This window comes from Hyalella azteca, unplaced genomic scaffold (genome assembly GCF_000764305.2).
Source record: "Hyalella azteca isolate HAZT.00-mixed unplaced genomic scaffold, Hazt_2.0.2 contig3348, whole genome shotgun sequence".
NCBI lineage: Eukaryota > Metazoa > Arthropoda > Malacostraca > Amphipoda > Hyalellidae > Hyalella > Hyalella azteca.
In genome coordinates this window covers 125,581-149,437 of record NW_025933599.1, presented here as the reverse complement: position 1 = coordinate 149,437, position 23,857 = coordinate 125,581, and the positions used below count along the sequence as shown (strand labels likewise).

The 23,857-nt window shown below is 38.0% G+C and overlaps 2 protein-coding genes across 2 annotated transcripts; one reads left to right on the top strand and one right to left on the bottom strand.

Annotated features, from left to right (window-relative positions):
* Positions 1–9,647: 9,647 nt before the first annotated feature.
* Positions 9,648–14,581, top strand: LOC108668680 (serine/arginine repetitive matrix protein 1). The gene is made up of 5 exons (XM_018155922.2): positions 9,648–9,760; positions 11,291–11,459; positions 11,725–11,823; positions 12,127–12,657; positions 13,160–14,581. The coding sequence occupies exons 1-5, from the start codon at positions 9,747–9,749 to the stop codon at positions 13,985–13,987; spliced, it is 1,641 nt and encodes a 546-aa protein (XP_018011411.1). The 5' UTR covers positions 9,648–9,746; the 3' UTR covers positions 13,988–14,581.
* Positions 14,582–19,423: 4,842 nt separating this feature from the next.
* On the bottom strand, positions 19,424–23,698 carry LOC108668681. The gene is made up of 5 exons (XM_018155923.2): positions 23,611–23,698; positions 22,110–22,268; positions 21,462–21,674; positions 20,451–20,758; positions 19,424–20,157 (listed from the first exon to the last, which is right to left on the bottom strand). Exons 2-5 carry the CDS (start codon positions 22,254–22,256, stop codon positions 20,088–20,090), a joined length of 738 nt encoding a protein of 245 aa, XP_018011412.1. The 5' UTR covers positions 22,257–22,268; positions 23,611–23,698; the 3' UTR covers positions 19,424–20,087.
* Positions 23,699–23,857: the final 159 nt, after the last annotated feature.

Sequence of the window (23,857 nt, the reverse complement as noted above, 5' to 3'; positions counted from 1 at the left end):
GTTCGAAGTCTCCTAGCTGGAGTGGTCGGTTTTTTGTCGGTACATGCGTACCGTAGCCTCTGCACATTTGAGTAGGGGTTAACTTTTCTCCAAGTGCCTCCCTCAATTGTGATAATTTATTGTTGTTATTTTCTTCGTGAAAGATTCATCGATTCTGAAATCACCTTCGAACCAATCATTGATCATCCTTTCTTTCATTATAAACTTAGAATTATTGTAATGGGTTTTGTCTTAAAGATGTCTTAGAGGATCGCCAAACTTGAGTCGAAGTGATAAGTGTCGAAGTGACATCAGCCTGTATGGCTGTTAATAGAGCTTAACCCATTATCAACGTCGATAGCCTATATAACTTTCGGGAAATTTTCTCCCATTTTTCAGGAGGAAACCCTGATTAAATTTGCTTGATGTATAATCAGATATTAACTGGTAAATTAAAACACCTAGTTTCACTATTTATGATTAGAGTGTGTGACTGATAGGGTGTTTAACCACTGATGATTATCCGTTCGATTATGGGTTAAGGAGTTAGTGTGGGGAATGTTTTAGTCGCGCGTGTTCTCTTCCTTATAATTTTGTAAAGTAAAACAGTTTGCTCCTAATTGGAAATTCTAAATAAAAAGTTTAGTATCAAGTTTGCTGGGCGATGAAAGAATTTATTTTCTTATATCAGTCTAAATTAGTGGTCTTGCACGGCCCAAGCTAACTAATTCGATCGTCTTATTTCAACGCTATTCTTACCTGAATTATTATTTAAAAGAAAATGAAGTAAGTCTTCATGGTGCATGGGAAATCAATATTTCAGCCTATGCGACAGCCATTCGCAATGATAATTGTGTTGGCTCTCAGTAGGCAATTATTTTCATTTGGAATCATGTTTTCAGTTATACAGAGCATTTGAAATTAATTAAATAACCTACTAATGAGCTAGCCCTTTTCTTAGTCGTTGTTGTAATTTAGGTACTCTTGTGTATTAAGAAAATGTCACTCTAAACTGTAGGGTTCTGTTCGAAATCACATCTAATGATCACAAAGAGAGAAAATGTAGCATAATTTCGTTGAATGAAACTCGTAATGAGCCGTGAAAGTAAATAAGATAACTTTTTACTGAGCGTGAACTGCTTGCCTTTGTAACGTGGGAGTTAGTGGTAATTTGCTGAGGACAGACGAAATTTGAATTAAAGTATATAGGTACATGTCTATTCCGTTGTCATGCATGGTAGCAAAGGATAAAGCCAAATTTACGATATGACATTTCTAGGTTACAAAACCCTTAACTGTGCTTTGAGCGGTGGATTGTAATACCTCAATACAATTTTCATGTATTGTACGCTCGTGCAATTTAATCAGTTGGCAGAAAGAGTGATATGTAGATAGTTTTTCAGCATCCCTAGACAATCGTTATATTCTGATAGATAGATTTTGTGTAACGACCAATTTATCTATTTTACGCTTCAAACTTTTCGAGACCTCGGGTAGTATTTTCCAGAGAATTTGTGAAACGTTGCACCCAATTAACTATATTTAATTATTGGTTTACATTAATTTTTGTAAATTAATAGAATATTATTCTTGTTCCTGAACTTGCTGTATGAATTTTTTAACAAAATTTACTCATAATTCTTGCCGCGCTATTAGGGCTTTTTTACGCATTATCATTTATTATGTTAAGAAGATGAGGTTTTTTCAGCGTGATATTTCTTCACTGAGGTTGGAATCGATTGTGAACTTTAATCACCTTTTACTTTGAATGTTATCTCAAAGTCTGCGCTTTAAAGATTGTCACACACAGGATACTATTAAAAGTGATAGAACATCTTGCAGTAATATTATGAAATTATTTGGAAATACTTCATAAGTTTTATTCTTAGAGGTCTAATTTAAATGTTTCGCAATAATTTTTGTCGAACGAAAAGATTCACTTATAAGATAATAGAGAAATCATTGGTTTATTCTTAGCTTGTCAGTTGCGGCACTTAATGCTCGATGATTTGTATTTTTGTCACAGATAAATAGGGAAACTCAAGATGAAAGGTTGATTTTTTCTTAATGTTCTTGTTATTATAATTCAAGAATGAATTAAGTGATTTAGTACGAGCGTATACCTATAATATTTTCTTGGGAAGTCGTATAAGAAAGCCATTTTTTCCCATTACCTCCTACTTGGCATACGTATATGTGTGGTCTTCAGTCCACATTTTTGTTAGCGTTTATTCTAAGCTAATTTTGTACATAGATTTGAAATTCATTATGAATTTTGTCTTGAATTGTTTCCAGCAAGACATGGTTTAGCTGAAGTGAGGGATCACTGAAGCAGTGGACCAAGTCTGCTTGATATCTTTTGAGAGCTGAATTATTTGGAAATTATTTGGAATTATGAGAGCTGAAGTATTTGCAATCTCTTATTCTTCTTACGTAAATTTTTCGTAATTGTTCCTAATATTTCTTACGCGGATCATCACGCAATATTCATTTTCTCAAATTTGTTTCATTAGAGGAAGAAATAGATTTCTTCCTATTTTTTGTATGTAATTATTTCTTTCAATGTACTCGGCATCGATTTTAATTAATTCATGAGAAAAGTAATGAAGAGAAAAGCTGTAAACATTTATTAGTAGACTGTTTTTTACGATGGTTAGCTTATATTTGAATGAGGTAGACAACTCTCCTTTTATAAGCGTCGTAGTTTACTGTAACGAAAAACACGTAAGATTCTTAAATCTTTTATGGTCCATCAAATTAGTAAATTGTTTAAACGTGTACATAGCTTGGGATGGTTGGTTGTCATTTTCCTTGGTCCAACGATCAATGTTACCACTTTTCCCTCGTACCTGTTTACACCCTTCAACCTTTTTCATCTTTTGTTGAGTCTTGGATTTTTTTTTGAGATGGTGTCTCATTTTTTCTAGTGAAGCGGCAGTGATGCGTTGTTATTTCTGTATAAATTAATAATAACGATATGAAGTTGATGTTGATTTAGACGATTTTTTTTTGTATTTTTGAGCACATTTTGTGCTTAGCTTCATCATAGCTAATATCCGGAGTATATTATTCCGAGATAAAGTCTATGCTGAATTTGAGTTATGTGACCGGATTATTTACAAGGAAAATCAAGCTCTTTTGTATTTATTAACCAATTGCCGGGCCCACAGTTGTGGTTCCGATTAAAAATTTAGCATTCAAAATCTTACAAAGCTGCAGCCTCCTCAATTAATGGACAATCGGTCGTTGGCCGGTCAAGGACTTAATGAGGCAGTTAAGTTATTAATTTTGTTCTCTCTGCGTATTTGCAGTGGTTGATAAGAGAACTAACGTATTATTTTCAGTGCAATTTGGTTTTAAATTTTTGCTTGTATTTTTACTCTCATTTGTCATGAATATGTTCTTGCTCAAGTGGTCTGTCTCGCATCGATTATAATTCTTGTCATTAGCATTATTTTTGTCAATATGACCAAATAGTGTATGTTCTTAGATTTTATTAGTTCATCTTGTCGTGAACTTGCAATGCCTTGATAGAGTTAGTGGCTTAATATGTCACTGCTGGTGGAGCATAAACTTGACACTTTATATCAGCCGTAAAGCTTGTGGTGTAGCGCTTTAGATATGGAAATATTCACATAAAATTTATTTACAAATATGATCACTGGAGGCTTGCAAAAAAATACGAACTTTTTTGGTTGATTGGCAGAACCTGCCTTCATGTAAACTTAGAGCTTGATGTAATCGTACTCGCAAGCTCTTAGCAAGGAGGAATCTAATATGAATTGTCAAGTTTCTGTTGCCACCAGCTTGTTGCCTCCGCATTTGGGTGCTGGACGAATTCCTCTAAAATTGACTCACATCTGATAGACCCCTATATATAATATTATATCCCCCTATACAAATCTATAAGTTCACCTAGAATCTACTTCGTTTTTGGCTACTATCTTTAAAATGATGACTTCTATCTTTAAATGATGATTACTATCTTTAAAATGAAGCCATAACGTATTGACGCTCTCCACTTAAATGGACCATTAACTTGTACGTCAACAGACTCGACTGCTCGACTTGTTAGAGGTTGTGACAATAATAATGTTTTATTTTGACTGAAAACGATGTTATTTCTTATTGATCTATTGTTTAATCGTTAGATACACATTTCAATTTAGTGTTTCCGTTAATCACAACGAATCTGTTGATTGGATTCGAGTGGAATTCGTATTCGATATATTGTTGGAAATTTTCCAGCACCCATTATTGTTGAAGGAGTGCTCATTGAACCATATTCTAAGTAATATATAATGATTTATAGCAACGAATGTTTATAGAGTTGGAATTGACGATCTGTAGTCCAACTTACTGAACTTCTTCATGTTCTTCTATCGAGTTGATCTTTATAAGTCTCTGATATTTATGAAAAAGTGTACATTATAGATTCTTGTTGTCTCTTTATTAGCTATGAAATTAATTGGCTCTATAGAAGCAGCTTGTTCTTTGAGGAAATGAGTGAGTTTATTTAAAGTTAGTTTGATTACAATTTCTAACAAGATTTTCAACTTGAAAAATTGTTCCCGAAGACAAACCTCAATATTTTAGGCAGCGTGTACCCAGAAGATTTGTAAATTTCCATTCCTAATTCAGCCTCGTGTATGTTGAATACCAATCGAACTGCTCCTGAATTCATCCCCTTGATTGTGCTTTATTCCCACCCAGTAAAGCGTTCAGTGTGAATCCATGCCATAGTTCGTGATTCATTTTGCAATCGAATATGGGGGCGCCCACGAAATTTCTTTCATCGCAATTCATTGTTGGCGAAAAGTTTATTAGAAATTTAGTTTCTGCGTGATGGATGCATGGTCGTGAGCTGTTACAATGTCTTTACGTAACGGAACCTTGTTGTTGATCGTGACCTAGATGAACTGATAGGGAGGTTTTTTACTCGCTAGTATATAATGATTAGTATGAGAACTTGTTTTGCATAATTCAGTAATTCATGCTATCAGTATTAGACGACGGCATGATTTTAGATATATTTATGCCGAACGTCGATCGCAGAACTTCCTTCACATTTTCATTTTCTTCGAGTTTTCTATGATAATAATTACGATTCCTTGATAATGTACGCATAACTTCTCGTAGCGCACACCTTATGCGTATTGAATTTATCTAGTTGAGATTTTACAATTTTATCTTTTCAAAATCACTTTGTAATGTATTTACATTTTTCTGATTTATAAGCTGGGAATTCCAGGTTGCCTTTCTTCCCTCACGTAGAATAAAATGTTCAGATGGAAGCGCCATGAGGAAATGGTAATTTTTAACAGAAAAAAATATATTGTTTTATAAGCTCCCTACACGGGAATAACTTTGTTCGCTGTAATGCATTGATTTCTGATTTAGTCGCAACAATATGTGTCACCTCCAATGATTTGCCACCATATTGCATCAAGTATTGGTTTTTAACGTGTTGTACAAAACAAGGATAATTTCATCCCTTTTTACAATATGCATCTGATAATTGACTAAATTTTACTCCTATTGCGAAACTTGGGTCAATAATCGAATAATTGTTCATTACATTAGATTTTCCCTTGAAAATCAAGAGTGTGTTAGCTTAATAAAGTATAAATTATAAGAAAGTGTTTATTGTAATCTTCCTGACGCAAGAGTCGCGGTCAAACTGAAAATTATAAGCAGATTTGCGGTGGCCATTGGACGGCCAATGGCCGCCTGCTCTTGAATCGCTTTTAATTTTAGTTCGATCTCGGAGAGAAGAAATGTGGTGAGTTTAATTGAAAACAAACCTTAACCTTTTGCTGTAAGTATTTTTATTAGCCCTATTGTCTACGTGGTTACCAGCTTATGAACGCATTTAGTATCTAATATCAGAATATCTAAAATCAGAATTTTAATATCTAATATCATTGGCCAAATTCTGCCAATGCCTATTTTTCGTTCTTATAAATTCAGCTCGTGTGGAGAATTTCGCGCAATGGCGTCAGGGTGGCCACTCACCGGCCTGTTCTGGACCGCGGATTATCGGTTGATAATTTTCTGAAATTTGATTGAGTCCGAAATGACTTTTGAGATGCATGGACCAAAGCTCGTTCTTGTTTTGAATTTAAGACTAAACCTATATTGTAACAAATCCCATCACGTGATGGAAGGACGTCATTGTAGTAGGAAATTATAGTTCGTTGTTGCTGGTAGTGGAAAAAGTTGAGACATTGGAAGTAGGATCGCTACCTCAACCATAGTGTAGCGTCCGATAAATAATTACTTATTGATCTCACTTGCATGCTTGCCACTGGAGTCTTCAATCCGAAATTACTCTTCAATACTGAAGTCTGTTCATAATTAATACCGGGAAATATTTAGCTGCGTCGACGAATCTTTTATCTTCACACTACTGTGCTCAATTTACGAAACGGCGAGCTTGGGCGAATCACTGCGTCTGGTGCTCGAGTTGTTCAATTTATTAGTGACTTTCAAGCGTGCATCAAATGAAGAGCCGCGTGGCAAGGTCCTGCAGTTGCATGCTCTGGGACCATACTTTCAAAATTCCCTAAGTGAACGTAAGTACTTACGCTCTATTTTCTTGTCTATGATTGGTGGATTTTGCTCGAAAGGCCGTCAATGATTGGCTGATGGACTTACGATTTCTTAATTTTTTTTTGCAAGTATAGGCCCAGGAACCGAATTGCCTGCCTCACCTGATCAATTGTCAATGTGCCCACACAGTTCAGTTGTCGTCAAAAGAGCCGCATTCTTTAATATTATTCGGTCCTCAATATTGTGCGCTTAACAGCAGATTTTAATCGAAAGCGGTCCACAGTAACAACCAGTCAAATTATCACGGTTTAAGAGGTAAAAAATAAAAAATTTCCCTTTAACTTTATAACAAAAGATCACCGTCTACTCCTATACCGCAAAATTGTGATAGTATTTTTCAATAACAAAAAGGCGTTATGTCACTAAAACTGGGTATGTTGAAAAAATTAGATCAGTACTCACTGCAGTGAGTGACAGAGAGCACATTTTCTCGTCCGTCCGTCCGTCTGTGAAGTCACGGACGGACTGACGGACATGAGCACAATAGCGCCTTTTTCCATAATTGAGAGAATGTGCTAAAAAGTCCAATTAGTAACATATTTGCCATAAATGTTAGCAGAGCTGAGTAGAAAATAAGCGCTCAAACTTCACCAATGTACGAAAACATAACTTGCTGGATAAAAATCTAATATTTGATCCCAGTTGGAATCAAGCATGTGTCGATGGTTAATACCTCTGAGATCGATGACCGTAAAGCCAAAGCGGGATGTATTTCTTGGAGGTGGCGCTTATCTGTGCCGATTTTGAACGCTATTTTACATAGTCGATTCAGAGCGAGCGTTATTTCCAGAGCCAATTCAGAGCAACTCGATAACCGGTGCAGAGCGAGCGGTACTATCAGAGCGGTTACTGTAGCGGCAGCGGTAGCGCCCGTTACAATCTAGTGGGTGTAGCGGTAGCGGTAGCGCCCGCTACATTTAGAGCATGTAGCGGTAGCGCCGCTACATTTCCAAGTAGCGCTACCCAGCTCTGGTTATAGTCAGCATCGCTGCGAGTCTGTAAATAACGCTGCTATGCTTCCTTCTTTGTTTTCAGCTTAGCTAAAACTGTACTGTTCATCCGGCGCAGAACGAGCGTTACTTTCAGAGCCAATTCAGAGCAACTGGATAACCGGCGCAGAGCGAGCGTTACTTTCAGAGCCAATTCAGAGCAACTGAATAACCGACGCAGAGCGAGCGTTACTTTCAGAGCCAATTCAGTGCAACTGGAGTAGATGTGTAATGGTGTATGAAATTTACTTTACTGGCACGGCTAATGCTTTTGTGTACAAAGATTGAGCAGATTCCGTGAGTGGGCAGAGGAATCAAGAGAAGTCGCATATAATTTTTTCCTGTTAAATTTTGCAATTCTGATCTTTTTCATAAATTTGATCAAAATGAAGTTATTTAAAATCTTTTTCTTTGTTATTGATTTCATTTCACTCTCATACTCTCAATCAGAAACAATCAGCAGGGTGGCACAGTAGTTAAAGTTCCGAGTACCAAGATTGGCGCAGAGAGGCGCGGGTTCGATCCCAGCTCTGTGCGCCAGTTTCTGGTCAGAATCGGCAAGGAGGCCGGGCGGTTAAGCACAGCAGAATTGAGGCAGTGAGTTGCGAGTTCGAGATCGCAACAAGCTGTGAATCTACGAGTCTACGAGTTAAATATTATTGATTTTTAAAATAACTTTTGGTTCCTTATTTGAAAGTAAATTGATCAAATTTTTTATGGAGGAAGTTTTATAAATTTTTGCGCTGTTCAGTCAATCAGCTGCAAATTTGTTAGAAATATTCTGCGCATAACTATACGATACACTATATATCAGATAAAAATCATTAGTTTATAGAATATGTCTTCTTTCGTTCTCTTGCTCCTATTTGACGACAAAATGCTGAAAGATCAATTTATTTAATGCTTGACTGATTTTTCATCAATAGAATGCGTTAAAAGTACTTTTCAAAAACTAGAATGCGGATGAATACTGCCTGTGTAATGTCAGGAAACAACAAAAAATTTTCTCGTGAAATGATTCTTCATCATCTTCGAAATTCACCATAAATTCACCATTCACCTTCATCATGCACGCAATTATGCGAATGCTAGAGTACATACCTGTTCAAAGAAGTGATGTTCTTCATCACAACGCACGCAAATGCATCACAATACTCATTATTACCGTTTTAAGGTAAAATTGTAATGGCCTAGAGGAAATAACATTTTGAAGGAAGAGGAGTAAATTTTAATTCTTTCGTCTGTAATTTGTCCCAATCTAACCAGGTACTCAACAATGACCCATTTCCTTATTTTCAATTGAAGAATATAGGCCAGCGATTGTTGATTTTCGAGGATGTCACATGACTAAATTCTTAAGTAACTCACGTATATAGAATATACGTATAGCATTGCTAGAATGAAGCAGGAACAAAAAATTATCAGAAAGGTAAGATTTCAAAAGATTATCGGAAGCTTTTGCTGCAGAGCTTGCCCTAAAAACACATTGTACATTTTTGCTGTCTTAGCCTGTTCCGAGATACGGATCCTTACAAGAGAGTAGGAGAAAAATTTTGACAAACACTTTGCTATTTTAGTTGAAGAAACTTAATAGTAGCTACTGTTGTCAGTCGAAAATATAAAGGGTAAACACTGGCTAACTTGTCATGAGTGTAAGTTTGTTTGAATTATTTCAGAACATAACGGGGTTAAAATGCCTGTTGCGGTGCAATTTTATTAAACGTTTGATTATTTAAATAGACTTCCTCATCGACTGAAATATGTGTCAGCGACTCAATCACAAGCAAATCATTCGTACATACAAAACTGCATCGCGTTTGTCGTTTTGGTCTAACAACGCCGATGTCTCTTGTATCTCAACTTTAACTTGCGCCTAAACCTCGAGGAAATTCCTTGACCGTTTTATTGTTTCACATCAAAGCCTTTTTCACATATCTTTCACACCAAAATGATCACAGGCTGGATAATTTTTTTCAAAGAATATGTCGCACCTTCAGTGAACACGTGTCGAACGCTTGTCGCACTTCATATCACATGAAACTTAGCATGGTGTAATTTTTTCCTTCATTTGGTAACATCGCGGACGTCACTGCCATTGGTAGTCCTTTGGTCGTGTACAGTTGGGCTGAGCCGTCGTTGTATTGTTTGCATCGAAAACTTTTCAGGATGAAAGTGCTAAGGTGAGAAAGGGAAGATTCCAGTAGGTTTGATCATGTTTTGGGTAAAGAAAGAAAGCCATCAAGTGCGCACGTAACTTGGTCTGTGGTATCGTTTTGTTGATTTGATCTCGAAATTCTTCAAAATCTCGCACTGTGAATATTTGAACTCGAAGGCGAATATTCAGGTGGAATGCGTACGTCTTTCATGGATATAATTTATTCTGGCATATGTGATGCCAAATATTTTTAGCTCCTTGATATTCCGTATTTGTTGGATGGTGTGATCGGTTCCATCTCTAACTTGTTAATTCATTATTTGTGACAGTCTGGGATAGCTAATTGTTGTCCTGTCTCATGTGCGACTTGAGTTCGGTCGAATTCAACAATCCCATTTAAATTCGATCATGACTGGAAATTTTAAGGATAAATTGTCGAATTTCCATAAAATGCGGTAACCCGGTCAAAATTTTAATCCTTATTCTTCCTTCGTGAATTTGCGGTGTTCATAAGATCGTGACGAGGTTAGGTTACTGTTGTCTTGCATTAAATGCTGCCATTAATGAAAACTGCTACCGCATCCTGGCAACGCTTACGTGAACATCCAGAAATCTGCTAAACAATGCTTCAGATTTTAGTATAGTTTCTGAATATTACTTCGTCGTGAAACGTATCGACCCTTCAGATATGATTTGAAGTCATGATTTTGTGGTCACGAAAATTACTGGAATGTTGTGAAATGGCGCTCAGCGTAAAGTAGTCAATTTGCACCTGTAGTAGTCTCTCTTTCGCTTCCATCTTAGTCAGATGAAAGTAATGCCGATTGTCAAAGGACTAATTTATATTATATATAATGGCAGTGGTAGGGACTCTGGAATGTTTGATGCCCGAGCGCAGAGTGCGATTGGACGTGCAGGTGTTGCGGAAGAAATTACAAATATTTTGTGTGGTGTGGATTAATAACTTTGGGGTTGCTGATGGTGGAATGAAAGTCGCAGGAGAATGAAATTTATTGATGAAGGCTATTCTGAAAGAGGGCGAGATTAATTGGTGTTTGAACCAGCGTGGAGTGGATTGCAGTTATCGTGAGATTGTCTGAGGGGGTAATTGTGGCTGTGATCGAGAGCGTAACAGCTTTTTGGCTATCATGTGGAGGCTAAGCGGATCTATAGAGTAGTCCTGGAGATTATCGAAGGTGAGTTAATCAAGAGTATATTCCGGTTTGGTTGAGTAGCAATAGGGGGTATCAATATTCATTCGAAGAAGAGTCTGCCAAGACGGTGTTGATTGCCAAACAGCGGTCGTGCAGTAATGAATAAAGGTTTTAGAGTGCAGGTATCCGAATGTACCTTCGTGTAAACATTGTGTAGCCATTGTTCTGCTTACTTTGCCTTGAATCTTCAGATTCACAGCTTATGAGTAGGATGTTTGAATGAAAGTGTAATTATTACGATTTTTTCAAATTGATCTTTGTGAACCATATTTACACGTAGGCGCATATTGCGTAATTTGTTTTCTTGTAACTGCTTTCCCGTAACGAAAATACGATTTCAGGTTATTTTGTCTTACGGTGCTAGTTTGCACTGCCAGCTCTTCCATGAGTGACGAAGAGATGGCCAACAGGATTCTGCAACGCGCCAGGAGATCCTTGAAAGCTGAAGGTCGATCGTTGATAGATTCGTTTCAACGTGCCTTATATGCGCTGCAGCAAGGCAGCACGCAAGTAAGAAGGAATAGGCCTGAACATTGATGCATGGAATTTGCTACATTTATTTTCTCTAGTGTTTTGTGAATGGTTTGGAAATTACCACTGCACTTACGTGTGTCGAATGTAATTATCTAGCATGATTTCATTTTAGATTCTTGGAAGAATAACCGAAAACTCTGTGGGTGGGACCATCCCTGATGAAGTATAGGTTTTCTGGATACATTGAATTGGTCGCCTTTCACTCTGATTTTGTCTCCAATACCTGCATTCTCCTCGTCAGATAGGATCAGACTTCCTGAACAACTTGTTATTCACTCTGGACTTCATGACGCCGAGTTTCGGCTACGTGATGACGTCGATATACGGCAAAGGTTACCGCGTAAGTTCTGACTTGCATCTCCCTGTTTTATATCATCGAACCTAACGATGAACATGAATTTTGATGAGAACCTGTGAAAGAACGCGTAGGTTACATTAGGATTTCGGCTCGTCATTTCGGATAGGGATTCTATCGCTCGCAGCGCATATAGACGCACATTTCAGTGGTTTGAATTTGAAGGGATTCTTTCAGGTGCATGAATATAATTGAAATAATTTTGTTGTAGTTGAGCGTAAGTAAGGCTGAATTACCGTTAAACTTAGGATTCACTTGATGATGCACTCTAATTTTTTTTTTCAATAGCTAAACCCCAAATTCAAAAAGTTCCTTCAAATGTACATGAATGAAGAACAAATTGCTGACCACAATCACTTGATGAGGGTGTTCGAAGAGACCTACCACGGCGATTACGACCTGTACTTGAAGAGTGGCAAAAACGTGGCAGGAAATTACAAAAACTCGCAGCCAATTGATGAAGCCACAATGGATTACTTGGGACGAGCTATTAAATCGAACTTTCCACCTGGAGAAGAATACTCGACACCCCAACTTCTGGGTGGTGTTTTTTCTGTGCTGCAAGGTCTTGGAAGTCAGCCGCTTGCAGCTAAACCATCGCCACAGCCACCGCAACCACAGCTGCCGCCTCAACCACCGCAACCACAACTGCCGCCACAGCCACCGCTGCAACTGCCGCCACAACCAACGAGACCACAGCTGCAGCTTCTACCACAGCGGCCGATTCAGCCACAAATTCTGCAGCCACAGCAGCCAAAGCTGCAACTGCCGCCGCCACCTCCGCCACGGCTGCCCCAACAACAAGTCTTCGAAGCTCCTGTGAGTGTTAGTCGTTTTGAATTTTCACTTGTTCATATAAATAGAAGTTCAACTTGAGATTCGTAGGTCTGATATCTTTTTCCTTGTACCTGGCATGGCTTTTCAATTGGCAAGAAGAGGTTTGTAGTTGTAGTAATTCCGGATCTTGAGGAATTCTGGAAACGGCGTTGCTGCACTCCTACGGACATGGAGTAGACATTAATTTTTCGACAAAGGCTGGTTTAAATGTCAATAAATAGACATTCTTTTTAATTTGTGTCGCTCTTAGTTAAGCTGTAAAATGACGAGCCTCTACTTGAAGAAGCACATGGTCGTATTATTTGACCATTTGGGTATAAAATGCTCCCTCTCCAGTCTATTCAAATAGTAACTACTGAATAAAACCATCTCAAAGGATCAAAATTAACCTGCACGTCTGTGAAAATGTAATTTATTCACGATCTCCATTAGTGAAATTCTTTAGTTCTACGTGATTAGTCATTTTAACATGTATTTTCGACAGGCCACGGGGTATTCAGGCCCGACAACGTCAAGCGAACAGAAAGTCTTATTTGACGCCGACGGGAACGTGTACCTGCGACCCATCCCCTCTCAGCTTGCCCCGTCTGTCGGAGATCCTCGCGCTTCATCTAAACCTTCACCGCAACTCACAGCCCCTCAAATACAACCTCCGCAGGCTCCAGTTGCTGGACTGAATCAAGCGCACTCTACTGCACCAATAGAACCTAGACAATCTTTTGAAAAGTTGGGACAAGCAGCTCCGCCTCAATTGAACCATGCTCAGAACCAGCTGCCGATTCCTCCAAACGTGCAGAGCTATGTGCTGACGGAGAAAGTTCCTGGATTAAACCTAGAACCCTTACCTTTGGAACCGCACTCGCAGTTTTCAAACGAGCCTTTATCTGAAGGACGAAACTCGGACCCCCTCAAATCTTCTGAGAATCGGGTTCGACCTCCCACAATATTGGATATAGCGGAAAATGATCCAAGTGGAAATGGTTTGCCTGACCGTAGTTCGCGCATTGGTGCTGACGAGAAGCGCCAAGCATCCATTAATGACTTTTTCGAGTCTCTATCTCTGCAAAATCCCAGCCTATCCACAGATGCCGACGTATTTGATTTAAACGAGGCGAGTGCCACTAAGGCCGGAGACGAATCTTCCGTACCAAAGTTAAGACAAAAGCGATTTGCCAAACTTCACGAATCTGAGAAATCTAAAATTACTGCGTGTCCACCAGCTAATGCAAAATTGATTTTATGTGCTGGAGATGCATTAGTAGACAACATTTTTATTAACCCAGTGACGTACGTAATGTCATGGTTTGTGTAAAGGTTAACACTTGAGTTGACAGAAATAAAGTACTGCATAAACCACAAACTTTTTTGGTTGTCTGGGTACGTCCTGCATTACAGTCTCTTGACACATCTTCATGAAGTGAAAAGTCCTTGCATTATTTCTATAGATGGAAATTTTAGCTTCTGAATGCCAAATTATGAAGATGGAAATTTGCAAATACACGCTGCTTCCGCGGGAATCGTGGATTTTTAACCAAGACCTATTGTTAAATTGTGGTTACGTATACTTGCGAATTCCTACTAAATATAAAGTTTCATTCTGCGCGAGAACCTGAAGGATAATTACTGCTCGCCAGAAACAAATGGCAACTATAAAAAGGCTGAATTGGACGGCCGCTCCATTTCGGGCAGTCATTTGTACTGGCCTAGACTTACATCGATAGATTGTGAGCATTACCAGTCTTCTAAGGGCTCTTTACACTGTTGCGAGCACTAGATATTGGGGGCCTGATTTTGAATTGACATAGGTTCGATTTTTATTTAATCGTAAAAGTTGTAATACGTACTTAGAAGAAATCTAAGTTCGTTATTGGAAGATTCGTGCGCGTTTCTACTGTGCATCTTTGAATTGAACCTTAGCTCCGATAACAAATTTATTTGAATTGTAGAACGTTCGAAAAATGCGTTGATCCTTATCACTGAACCCTATTTATTTGCTTCTGCCAGTTTCTTTAATTTTTCAACGTCGTTATATATTTCTCCTCTAGATCGAGTGAGGTAATTGGAAAATTATATTGCCAATTTCCTCGTTACTTGTAGAATTTAAGCTAGCCATAAAATAGTGCTATACAACTTATAAACTTTATTTCAGTATTACGATTTTATTGTCCTCCAAACAACTATTTAATTAACATGGGCTTCCATGCACTAGGTTAACATTAAATGGTTGGAAGGTTGACGTTAGGGGTGGGCTACGTTAGAGATGAAGGTTAACTCTGTTAAGAAGTGAAAACTGTTCGTCGTCTGGTGAAATGCTGCAGGGTGACTTGTCAGTGGCGGTTATCTGCAGATAAATCTAATTACTTGCAGTTAGAAGTGATTTTAAGAAGGGATGAATGTCACTAATTATACTAAAATTTGAATTTAATTTGAATCCAATGGCACTATATCGCACAAATGAAGAGGTTTACATAAGTATCAAAGTTGATAATTTAACTTCAGTTTTGTTGCTTGGAAAATGTCACTTAATAACTTAATCGTCGTTAAATTTTTCCACCCGGGAAATTGATAATAGATTTCAAAAGAATAGAGCGTTTACCGGCGTCAAATTTTTTTTTAGACAGCTGGCCAGTGGAGCTTCATTCGGTATTAAACGGCTTCTGAAGTGAACAATCGAAGCATTCTTTAGCAGCTTAAATGATGTGAATTTAGAACTCAAATAAAAATTTCGTGTGCCACTCGTATTCGTCCGAAGTCTTCCTAGTTTCATTCTCGCGATGATTAATTAATACAAAAATGCAGAGTTCAATGCTCACTTAGGCATGAATAACTTCCCTGTTAATCTTGACATGGAAAGTTAACTTTGGCTATATCAGTTAGATAAAGCAATTTTTTATTCATTCGCGAATAAAAACTGTTATAAAACTCTAAAATTGGCAGTTTTTAATAATTCTTAACAAAGTTTGCGTTGCATTACGACAACCCTGCTTTTTGAGTAAGCCAGGACCCTGACTTGAGTACGTCTAGTATACTTCCTTCGACCAGCCGGCATGTGAGCCACTCAGAGTAACCGGGACCTTAACTTACGAAGCGACCTGGCGGCAGGCGATCCGTCGTATATCGCCATCCCAGACCATGCTGAAGTATTACCTTTACGTATTACCTTTACGACCATGAAGTATTACCTTTACGACCATGCTGAAGTATTACCTTTATTACTTTACCATGCTGAAGTATTACGCCGCCTTAGCATTCCGCCGCCATCAGCCCCGGCAGGCAAGTCGTCCTATCCGCCAAAGGTCCCGGAGCCAAGTTGTAACTACCACGCATCTGCCCTCAGTTGGGTCAGCTGATGCACGATGCTGTTGCTTGCTCCTTGCCACTGATATTGGTGCCGATCCGTGATTGCGATCAGGAACACCTTCAGTCGTTTCTTGAAGGGATTTGAAATTGAAATTTGGCAACAGCACTATTGCGTAATGAGGGCATCCTGCTATCTCGTTATTCTCTCATTTAGGTATTTCTCAATCCAGAATTTTTCGCTTTAGAAGTTTGCAGCCAGGCCAGTTGTTATTTTATTTTTGTACACAATGAAACTTGCATGTAGTGCTCATATACACGCTATGTACGGCGGCCGTAATGTTAATTTCCTAACAAAATTCGGGGTATGCTTCAGCCTCTGCCCCAGAGTTGCAATGTTCGTGTTAGAGTTATTCTGGGTCAGTTGGCCAACTGATCGCAATCAGCGACTAGTCAGAACCTCCTGGCCGACTTTATGGTCTCCTGAGAGTAGGGCAATAGTTGGCAGAATCCCTTCAGTCCCCTCACCAGGCTCTGGTAGCTGTCTGATTCGGGGACCGGAATGTAGACCAAAAAGCGGACATAGAGAAGCTTCCCTATCAAAATTTGGCGAGCCTGGCGAGCCTGAATTAGGAACCGCCTAGGACTCGGACCGAACGTAAATCAGCTTCTCTATGTCCGCTTTTTGGTCTACATTCCGTGGCTGCCTCTGCCGCGGTGTTCCAGACGGTCGCCAGAGACTCGGCCGTAGAGCGCCCCAGCCTCGATCAACGTGACGGCAAAATCGCCCTGTGAGTAACGAATAGAGGGAGCGCTTTTGTGACTGGCAAAAATAATTTATATTTAATATTATCAGAATCAGCCCCACGATCTTTTACTGAAAAATGGAAATGACGCTCTGGTTGCATTCTCAGCAGGGAAAATAGAGTTTAGAACTAGGAAAACTTTAAACTTGTTTAAATCAGCTTACAACTAGATTTGAATTTGAACGATGTTTAGTTAAACGTGAGATATCGATAAGATGGAAAAATATAAACTAAACTCATGAAAAAATTCCGATTGGAATAGAGAATCAATGAATTAGAGTTATTGTTTTACTATTGATGTGAAATTGTTAGTATACAATAATTAATTTGGATAAATGTTGGGGATGTTGTCTCATATCAAACAGAAGATGGAAAAGTAAGTGAAGTTTCTTCGTTTATTGGATTTTTTAATTAACTCGCTTGCCTGGCTTCGTGGTTAAAACAGAAAAACGTTAGGGGTTATGATAGCTTGTATATGCTTACAGTTTATAATATGTGCATCCCTGGATTATTTTATTTGGAACCGCGAGGTTTGTTTATTTGAACTGCTTCCATAAATAAAAGCCTTTTCAGCTCACGATATAACTGGATATAAAGCACCTATTCTTGCAACGACTTCCAGGTTAGCAACGGCTTGACAGCAACAATATTATTGCTCACGTGTCTGATTAAACTGAATAACATCCGTGTTAATAGCACTTATATGACCATACACTTTCAAAGCCTTCATGTGATCGCATATAAACTGATACCTTAATGAACTACAAGATTTTGATCTAGAAATCTGTATATCACTTAGCTCTGCAAGCCATGATCTGGACTCACATTACAACTTGTATTTCTATACATTTCCTCGATTAGTTCTCTTCTTCGTTACCAGCTGCCTCCATCCTTGAGGCCACCTACTGTAGCAACATCTCGCTGCCTGCTGCTCTCGTCCCTAACTGTGTAGGACCAGAACACTGTAAAATAGCCTGCAGCCTGGCTTCCAACTTCGCGGCATCTCGCCGCTATGCTAAGAGTTGGGCGTCATTCCTGATCCACCCGAGACCCTAGCTGCTCAAGTAGGCCAGCTCCTTATAATAACCACGCATAACTCTATTTTATTTCTCTGTCCCATCATTCTAGATCAAATTTAACTGAGACAAAATTTGCCGTTACGATACACTGGACCTTTGTATTTGTCCGTATACAATTCGGAATTGGTTACTCCAAGAAGACCAGCAAATATAGCAAGGACACTCTAAATTGCTGAATAAGTGACAGCTGAGATGGTACCTAGACTTCATGGTCGAGAAGTTAAACAACAACAGGAAAGTGTATTGCAAATCTTAAGCAAGGAAACATAAAATAATAATATAAAATTTAATATTAAATAAACCCCGTTCTCGCGGATCTATATCGAGAATGAAAGCGCCAACAGAAAAGCGCCAACTTTTTCTAGCGAGAGAGCTAGAAAAAGTTTCGTTTCGAGCTTATAGCACATTATTCGACACGGTGCAATCATACGAAAGAAGTCGCATCACGTACGTGGCTCATACTGACACCACCGAGTTTATTCGTCATAACAAATTAACTCCGCTAATCACGAGTGATCATAATTATATTAATGTATGGTATTATTTTGCAGGATCAGCTTGCACGTTTCGGTCCTCATTGCGAGCGACAAGATAACACTTCTTCAAGGTATAGATGAATGGTAATAAAAAATTGGCCATGCTACAATAAATAAATACTATTTTGTCATCCAAATATTACAAACAAATTAGAAATTTTATTATGTTTAAACACAAAAAAGTATATAGCAAGTACTTTCCACGTGGTCCTCAAAACAGGTTCAGGAGTCTAATCATCTAATGTACTTTTGACTATGTTAAATACATGTATAAAGTTAACAAGGCAATAAAACTAATTGGACTGCTATAAAGAAGATAAATGCAATAAATAATTTTGTACTCTGGAGAGTAGAAAAATGTACCAAAACGAGACGAGACAGCCGTATAAAATATGAGCTGTAGTATTTTTCTTACTATATACACATGCATCTTACAACGAGAAATATCAGTTAATACTCAATGTGATATTTGAATAATAAATTGCATGATATTTTACATAATTGATCGTCTTTTATTTCCCGATAAATACCTAGATATCGCCTCTGCGTCGTTGCCGATTCAAAACGGATTGAAAATTTTATTTTGACTTAAAATATAGTCAAACAGTGCATGATATACTCGTAAAACGCTTACTAAATAGTTTAAAAAATCAAAATCCTGGTGCTACGCGCAGGCGTACCAACTATCCGGAAAATACTAACTGGTATTGCCTTGCTATTCCAACCCCAAAATATAAAACAATAAATAAACTTTGCTCCGTGGGTCTTACAAAGGTTTGGAAAACAATATGAAAACAATCACTATCAATTTGTGTGTATTTTTGTATCTTTTTGTCTCCTATCGCAATGGAATGTATCTTTTTGTCTCCTATAGCAATGGAATGTCTGTTTTCTCTTTTATTGTGATAAAATGTCTGATCTTCTCGTCATTTGTCTCTCCTGTAACGTTTATTAAGGCCAGGAACAAAATTTTTGAGTATCGGGTTACAGTTATTGCCCGGATTATATTGATGGGACTAATTTTTCCTAGCTTCGTCTCGTTATTTCATCTGGGAAATTACCCGTCTCGTCCCGCCTCAGTCAGAGACGCTGCGTTTTGTTAATTTATGACGCATGCAAACTTATTATTATAAAATGCAAGAGTCATTTCTCTTCCTCTAGTCTAGACGAAGGGCAGAAGCCTCTAATTTTTGCGTTTAATAAGTAGTTAGAGCCACTGTAAAAATTGTTCTACTTTCCATTCATATTCCATCTATCCATTTAAAATAATGCCAACTCAAAAATTCTGACGTTAATTTCAAGTTATGCGGTTATCATCACTTCAGGTCCCACCTACATATTATCACATCACAAATAAAGCTCCAATAAATCGTGGTGGCATTATTTGATTAACTAAATAATGGCAACTTTCGTTGCACCGAGCCTGTTTAAATAGGCTCCCATAATAATGAGACGAATACGATCGACAATAATGGATGATCGTGCTTACCTTTCTTGGCAGATTTGTATTATTCCTATTTGGTGAGTTCAATTAGATAAATTTTCGATTTGATATGAAAATATACTGACTTCTGAATATTGAACTTATATAGGTAGCTTTTCATAACATAAAGCGCATTCGGTAAGAAATGCCCTGTGACGAAACATCGATAGGAACTTGTCATTTATATCCACATTTGCTCATTTGTGAAGTTTCATAATTCGTCTTTCGCCCGGAATCCAAGTTCATCAAAGACCACTTTGAACACCATCGGGGCAGTGTACCTGAAAAACCAACTTTGATTAGGTGGTTATAAAATTTGAATATAAAGTATAATGCAAATAAATGTGAATTATTGCACCCATCCAAGTCCAAGCGCTAAAGGCAATGAATAAAATGTGGCAGCATAACGTGAAATCACATCTTCATCTGCCAGAACAAAGCTTGTAAACTGACAGAACAGCTATGAGCGACAAGACGTACGTATTCTCACCTGCTAGAACAAAGCTTGTAAACTTCTTCACAACTTTTGCCCGTCAAAGACTGCATGAGCGACAAGGCTTACGTATTCTTATACCAGCCAGAACAAAGCTTGTAAGCTTCTTCACAACTTTTGCCCGTCAAAGACTGCATGAGCGACAAGGCGCGCTCCGTTGCCGGGCTGGAGTCCGGGGCTGACGGGCTGTCGTATCCGTACAACGCACGCACAGCCTCCGTGTAAAGTTCGATTTGCGGATCCGAAGACTCCACGTCCACCTCTTCCTCCGGGTGTCGGTCCGCGTCGTTCTCTGAAGGCTTGTTCTCGAAATCGTCACTGGTCCGAATCACGGTTTCTATTTCGCATAGAAACCGACGCAAACATGGAGTTTTGGCCACATCAGGAACCTACAGATGAGTTACAAATCCAGAACGAAACGAAAAAGTGTAAATTGAAGAAAAAATCATCAAAGATTTATTAATCAGAGGTAGAGGGCAGCTCTAAAATCTAAACTACGCTAACAGACGCGGTTTCGGTAAGAGGCACTTGAACTTGATAATTTCAGAACTGTCAGCAGGTCTTTTAACTCCGATCAAACGTAGAGAAACCTTTTTGTAATATATTCCATATCTATTGATGGAATTATATTGTAATCCAAATAGTCATGTTCGAATCAAAAAAGTCTGGATTTCATCAAAAAAGTTTCTATTGCAGTTAATTGAACGCCTGAATTTTAAAAACAAGGTTAATTACTAATCAATTCCATAAAAAGTGAAAATCATTCCTCTAAATAAAATTTCATGTGACATTCGATTGGTGCAATTGGACATAGTAACGAAGTTGCTGAATAACCACCAACACCCGATTCCAGATCATCCATCCAGAGAAATGTACACTGTATCATCTCAAACCTAGTCGCAAAGTTCACAAAGTAAAGACCTTTGTAAAGTTCACCTTGTACAGGTAGGGAGTGAAGACATTTGCAAAGTTCACCTTGTACAAGTATGGAGTAAAGACCTTTGCAAAGTTCACCTTGTACAAGTATGGAGTAAAGACCTTTGCAAAGTTCACCTTGTACAGGTAGGGAGTGAAGACATTTGTAAAGTTCACCTTGTACAAGAAGGGAGTGAAAATATTTCCGGCACTGTCCACCGCCCTCCTGTCCCTCTCACTCCTCGGGTCAGCGTCGAGGTCCGGTTCTTCGAGGGGCACTTCGGTGGTCGTTGCGTCGTCGTCCGATGGATAAGTTCCAGTGCCAAATACTTGCTCAAAAAGCAGGTCCATGTTTACGGGGAAAATTCCAGTGCTCGCTAGTAGTGCCATCTGTAAAATGATTTGCAAATAAGAAAAATAAGCCTGCAATTAAAGTTACCACAAATTGAAAATACTGTTTGTTATTAGTACGACTTGATTGGTTCAGGACTTTGAAGAACAATTCTTCAAACAAGGTATTTTATTTCGTTATTTTTTTCATTTATTATATAATTTATTGTATTTAGCTATAGCCCAGATTTTTAGGTCTTTGCTGTATTTTAATTAACATACTAGCAAAAAATGGCTGACTTTTATAAACCCAAAACCGCGCAAACGATCATGAATAACACATGCAAAGTATACCTCATGTAATGCATACAAAGAATTAATATAAGTTTTCTTTACAGATAGATAATCATGAAACGAGTTTGAAAACGTGTTAGAGTCGCAGCATACTAAATCTACTGTATATTATTTATATTCAACATCGTGATTATTATTGACCTTCATGAGTGCGAGACAGAGTATGGTGGCCTGGGTGGTATCGAGGGCGATAGGTTTGGTGAGCATGGAGATGAAGATGTACGTGACGAACGAGCTCACCATCGGCAGCAGGAGGCTCAGTCCAAGCACCACCCACGCAAACCGCATCCTGATTGATTCCTAAATTCAAGAAAAACATTACATTCAATTATAAATTCTTATTAATAGTTATAAAAGGGTTAATATCATTTATGAAAATAATTATAATAATTATAATAATAATAATAATAATATTTATAAAAATAATAATTATAATAATAATAATAATAATTATAATGATAATAATAATAATTCAAAGTTCACAACGAATATGTCTTCGATAGTAGAAACTATATATTGGTCACGAATATTTTTTTAGGATTGTTATGGGTGTTGAAATTAGGCAATGATCATGGAATTCGTCAGTTCCCTTTCCTAATTAATAAGTTAAACTCGTAATTATAGAGTGAGTTTTGGTTGAAGGCTAAGAAATGCTATTATATTTCTCTTCTCGATGAGACTGCAACAATTCAAGTTTCCTTACACATGCGTCCGAGATCATAAATGTATGGATCATGCGTTCTGACTGCTAAAAGGTAATTAATATAATATTAGCACGCTCAGGAAACAAAATTCTCCGTAAAATCTCAAACGGAAGTACTCGGGTTTCTACGAATTTTTACAGATAACGAACGAGAAGGTGACGAGGTAAGTTCTGCGATGATAGGTTCTATGAAGATACGCACATATTGTACTAGTGTAATGAATCTGTTATTGGCAGGTAAAACAAGTATACGACTGGGTAAAGGCATCAAGAGCGCGCAAATTTTTATGTTTAAATGCTTGATATTGTTGCATGTAAACAGGGATTATACTCACACCGTAATCCCTACGCAATATTCGCACTCAAACTTAAGGAGAGTAAAAGCCTTCGTGAATTTTAATCTAGTGATAATATTGAGGGCCGAAAATATATTTTCATCAAAATTATGAAAGACTTTTTCATATAAAAATAAATTTTTTCAATCTACACACTTTTGAGCTCATTTAGTATAATACAGAAATTCGAAATTTCCTTCAGTTATTAGCGAACTCTCCAAATAACTAATCACATTTTATCATTATATCTGATGCAGTCTAACAACTTTATGTGCATAATAAGATGTGAGAAAAATTAATCAGTTTTACCGAACAAAACATTCTATATTAAACATTTTACATACTCGTTCTAGTTGTAGTTGGATTAGAGTTCTGTGAGAGAATGTCAACTTTATTTTAAATATGTACAAAGGAAAAACATGCTGATTAATTCTCGAGAGCAAATTATTGTACTTTTCTAAAATTGAAAAGGACCAAGTCTAAGTATTTGTTCCATTTTTCCAATTTAGGAGAGAGAAATTTCTGCCAATCTAATAATTAACCTCAAGACAATAAAGCCACTTAGATTGTGAGATGTTTTCTGAAAATTTGAAATTGAACTAACCAAATAATTTTCTTCTTGATTGGTGCAGGGGTTAACTCAGAACTCAGAACAGGCAACGTTGCATTTGAGACACAACACACACACACCAAGCCTGCCATGGATGCACTGCCAGCAACTGCAGCGTCAGCTCCCATGATAGTTGCTGCTGCTTATACGGAACGTTGCCACACCGCCTAACGCTGCCACACCGTCTAACGCTGCCACAGCGTCTAACGCTGCCACACCGCGTAACGCTACCACACCGCCT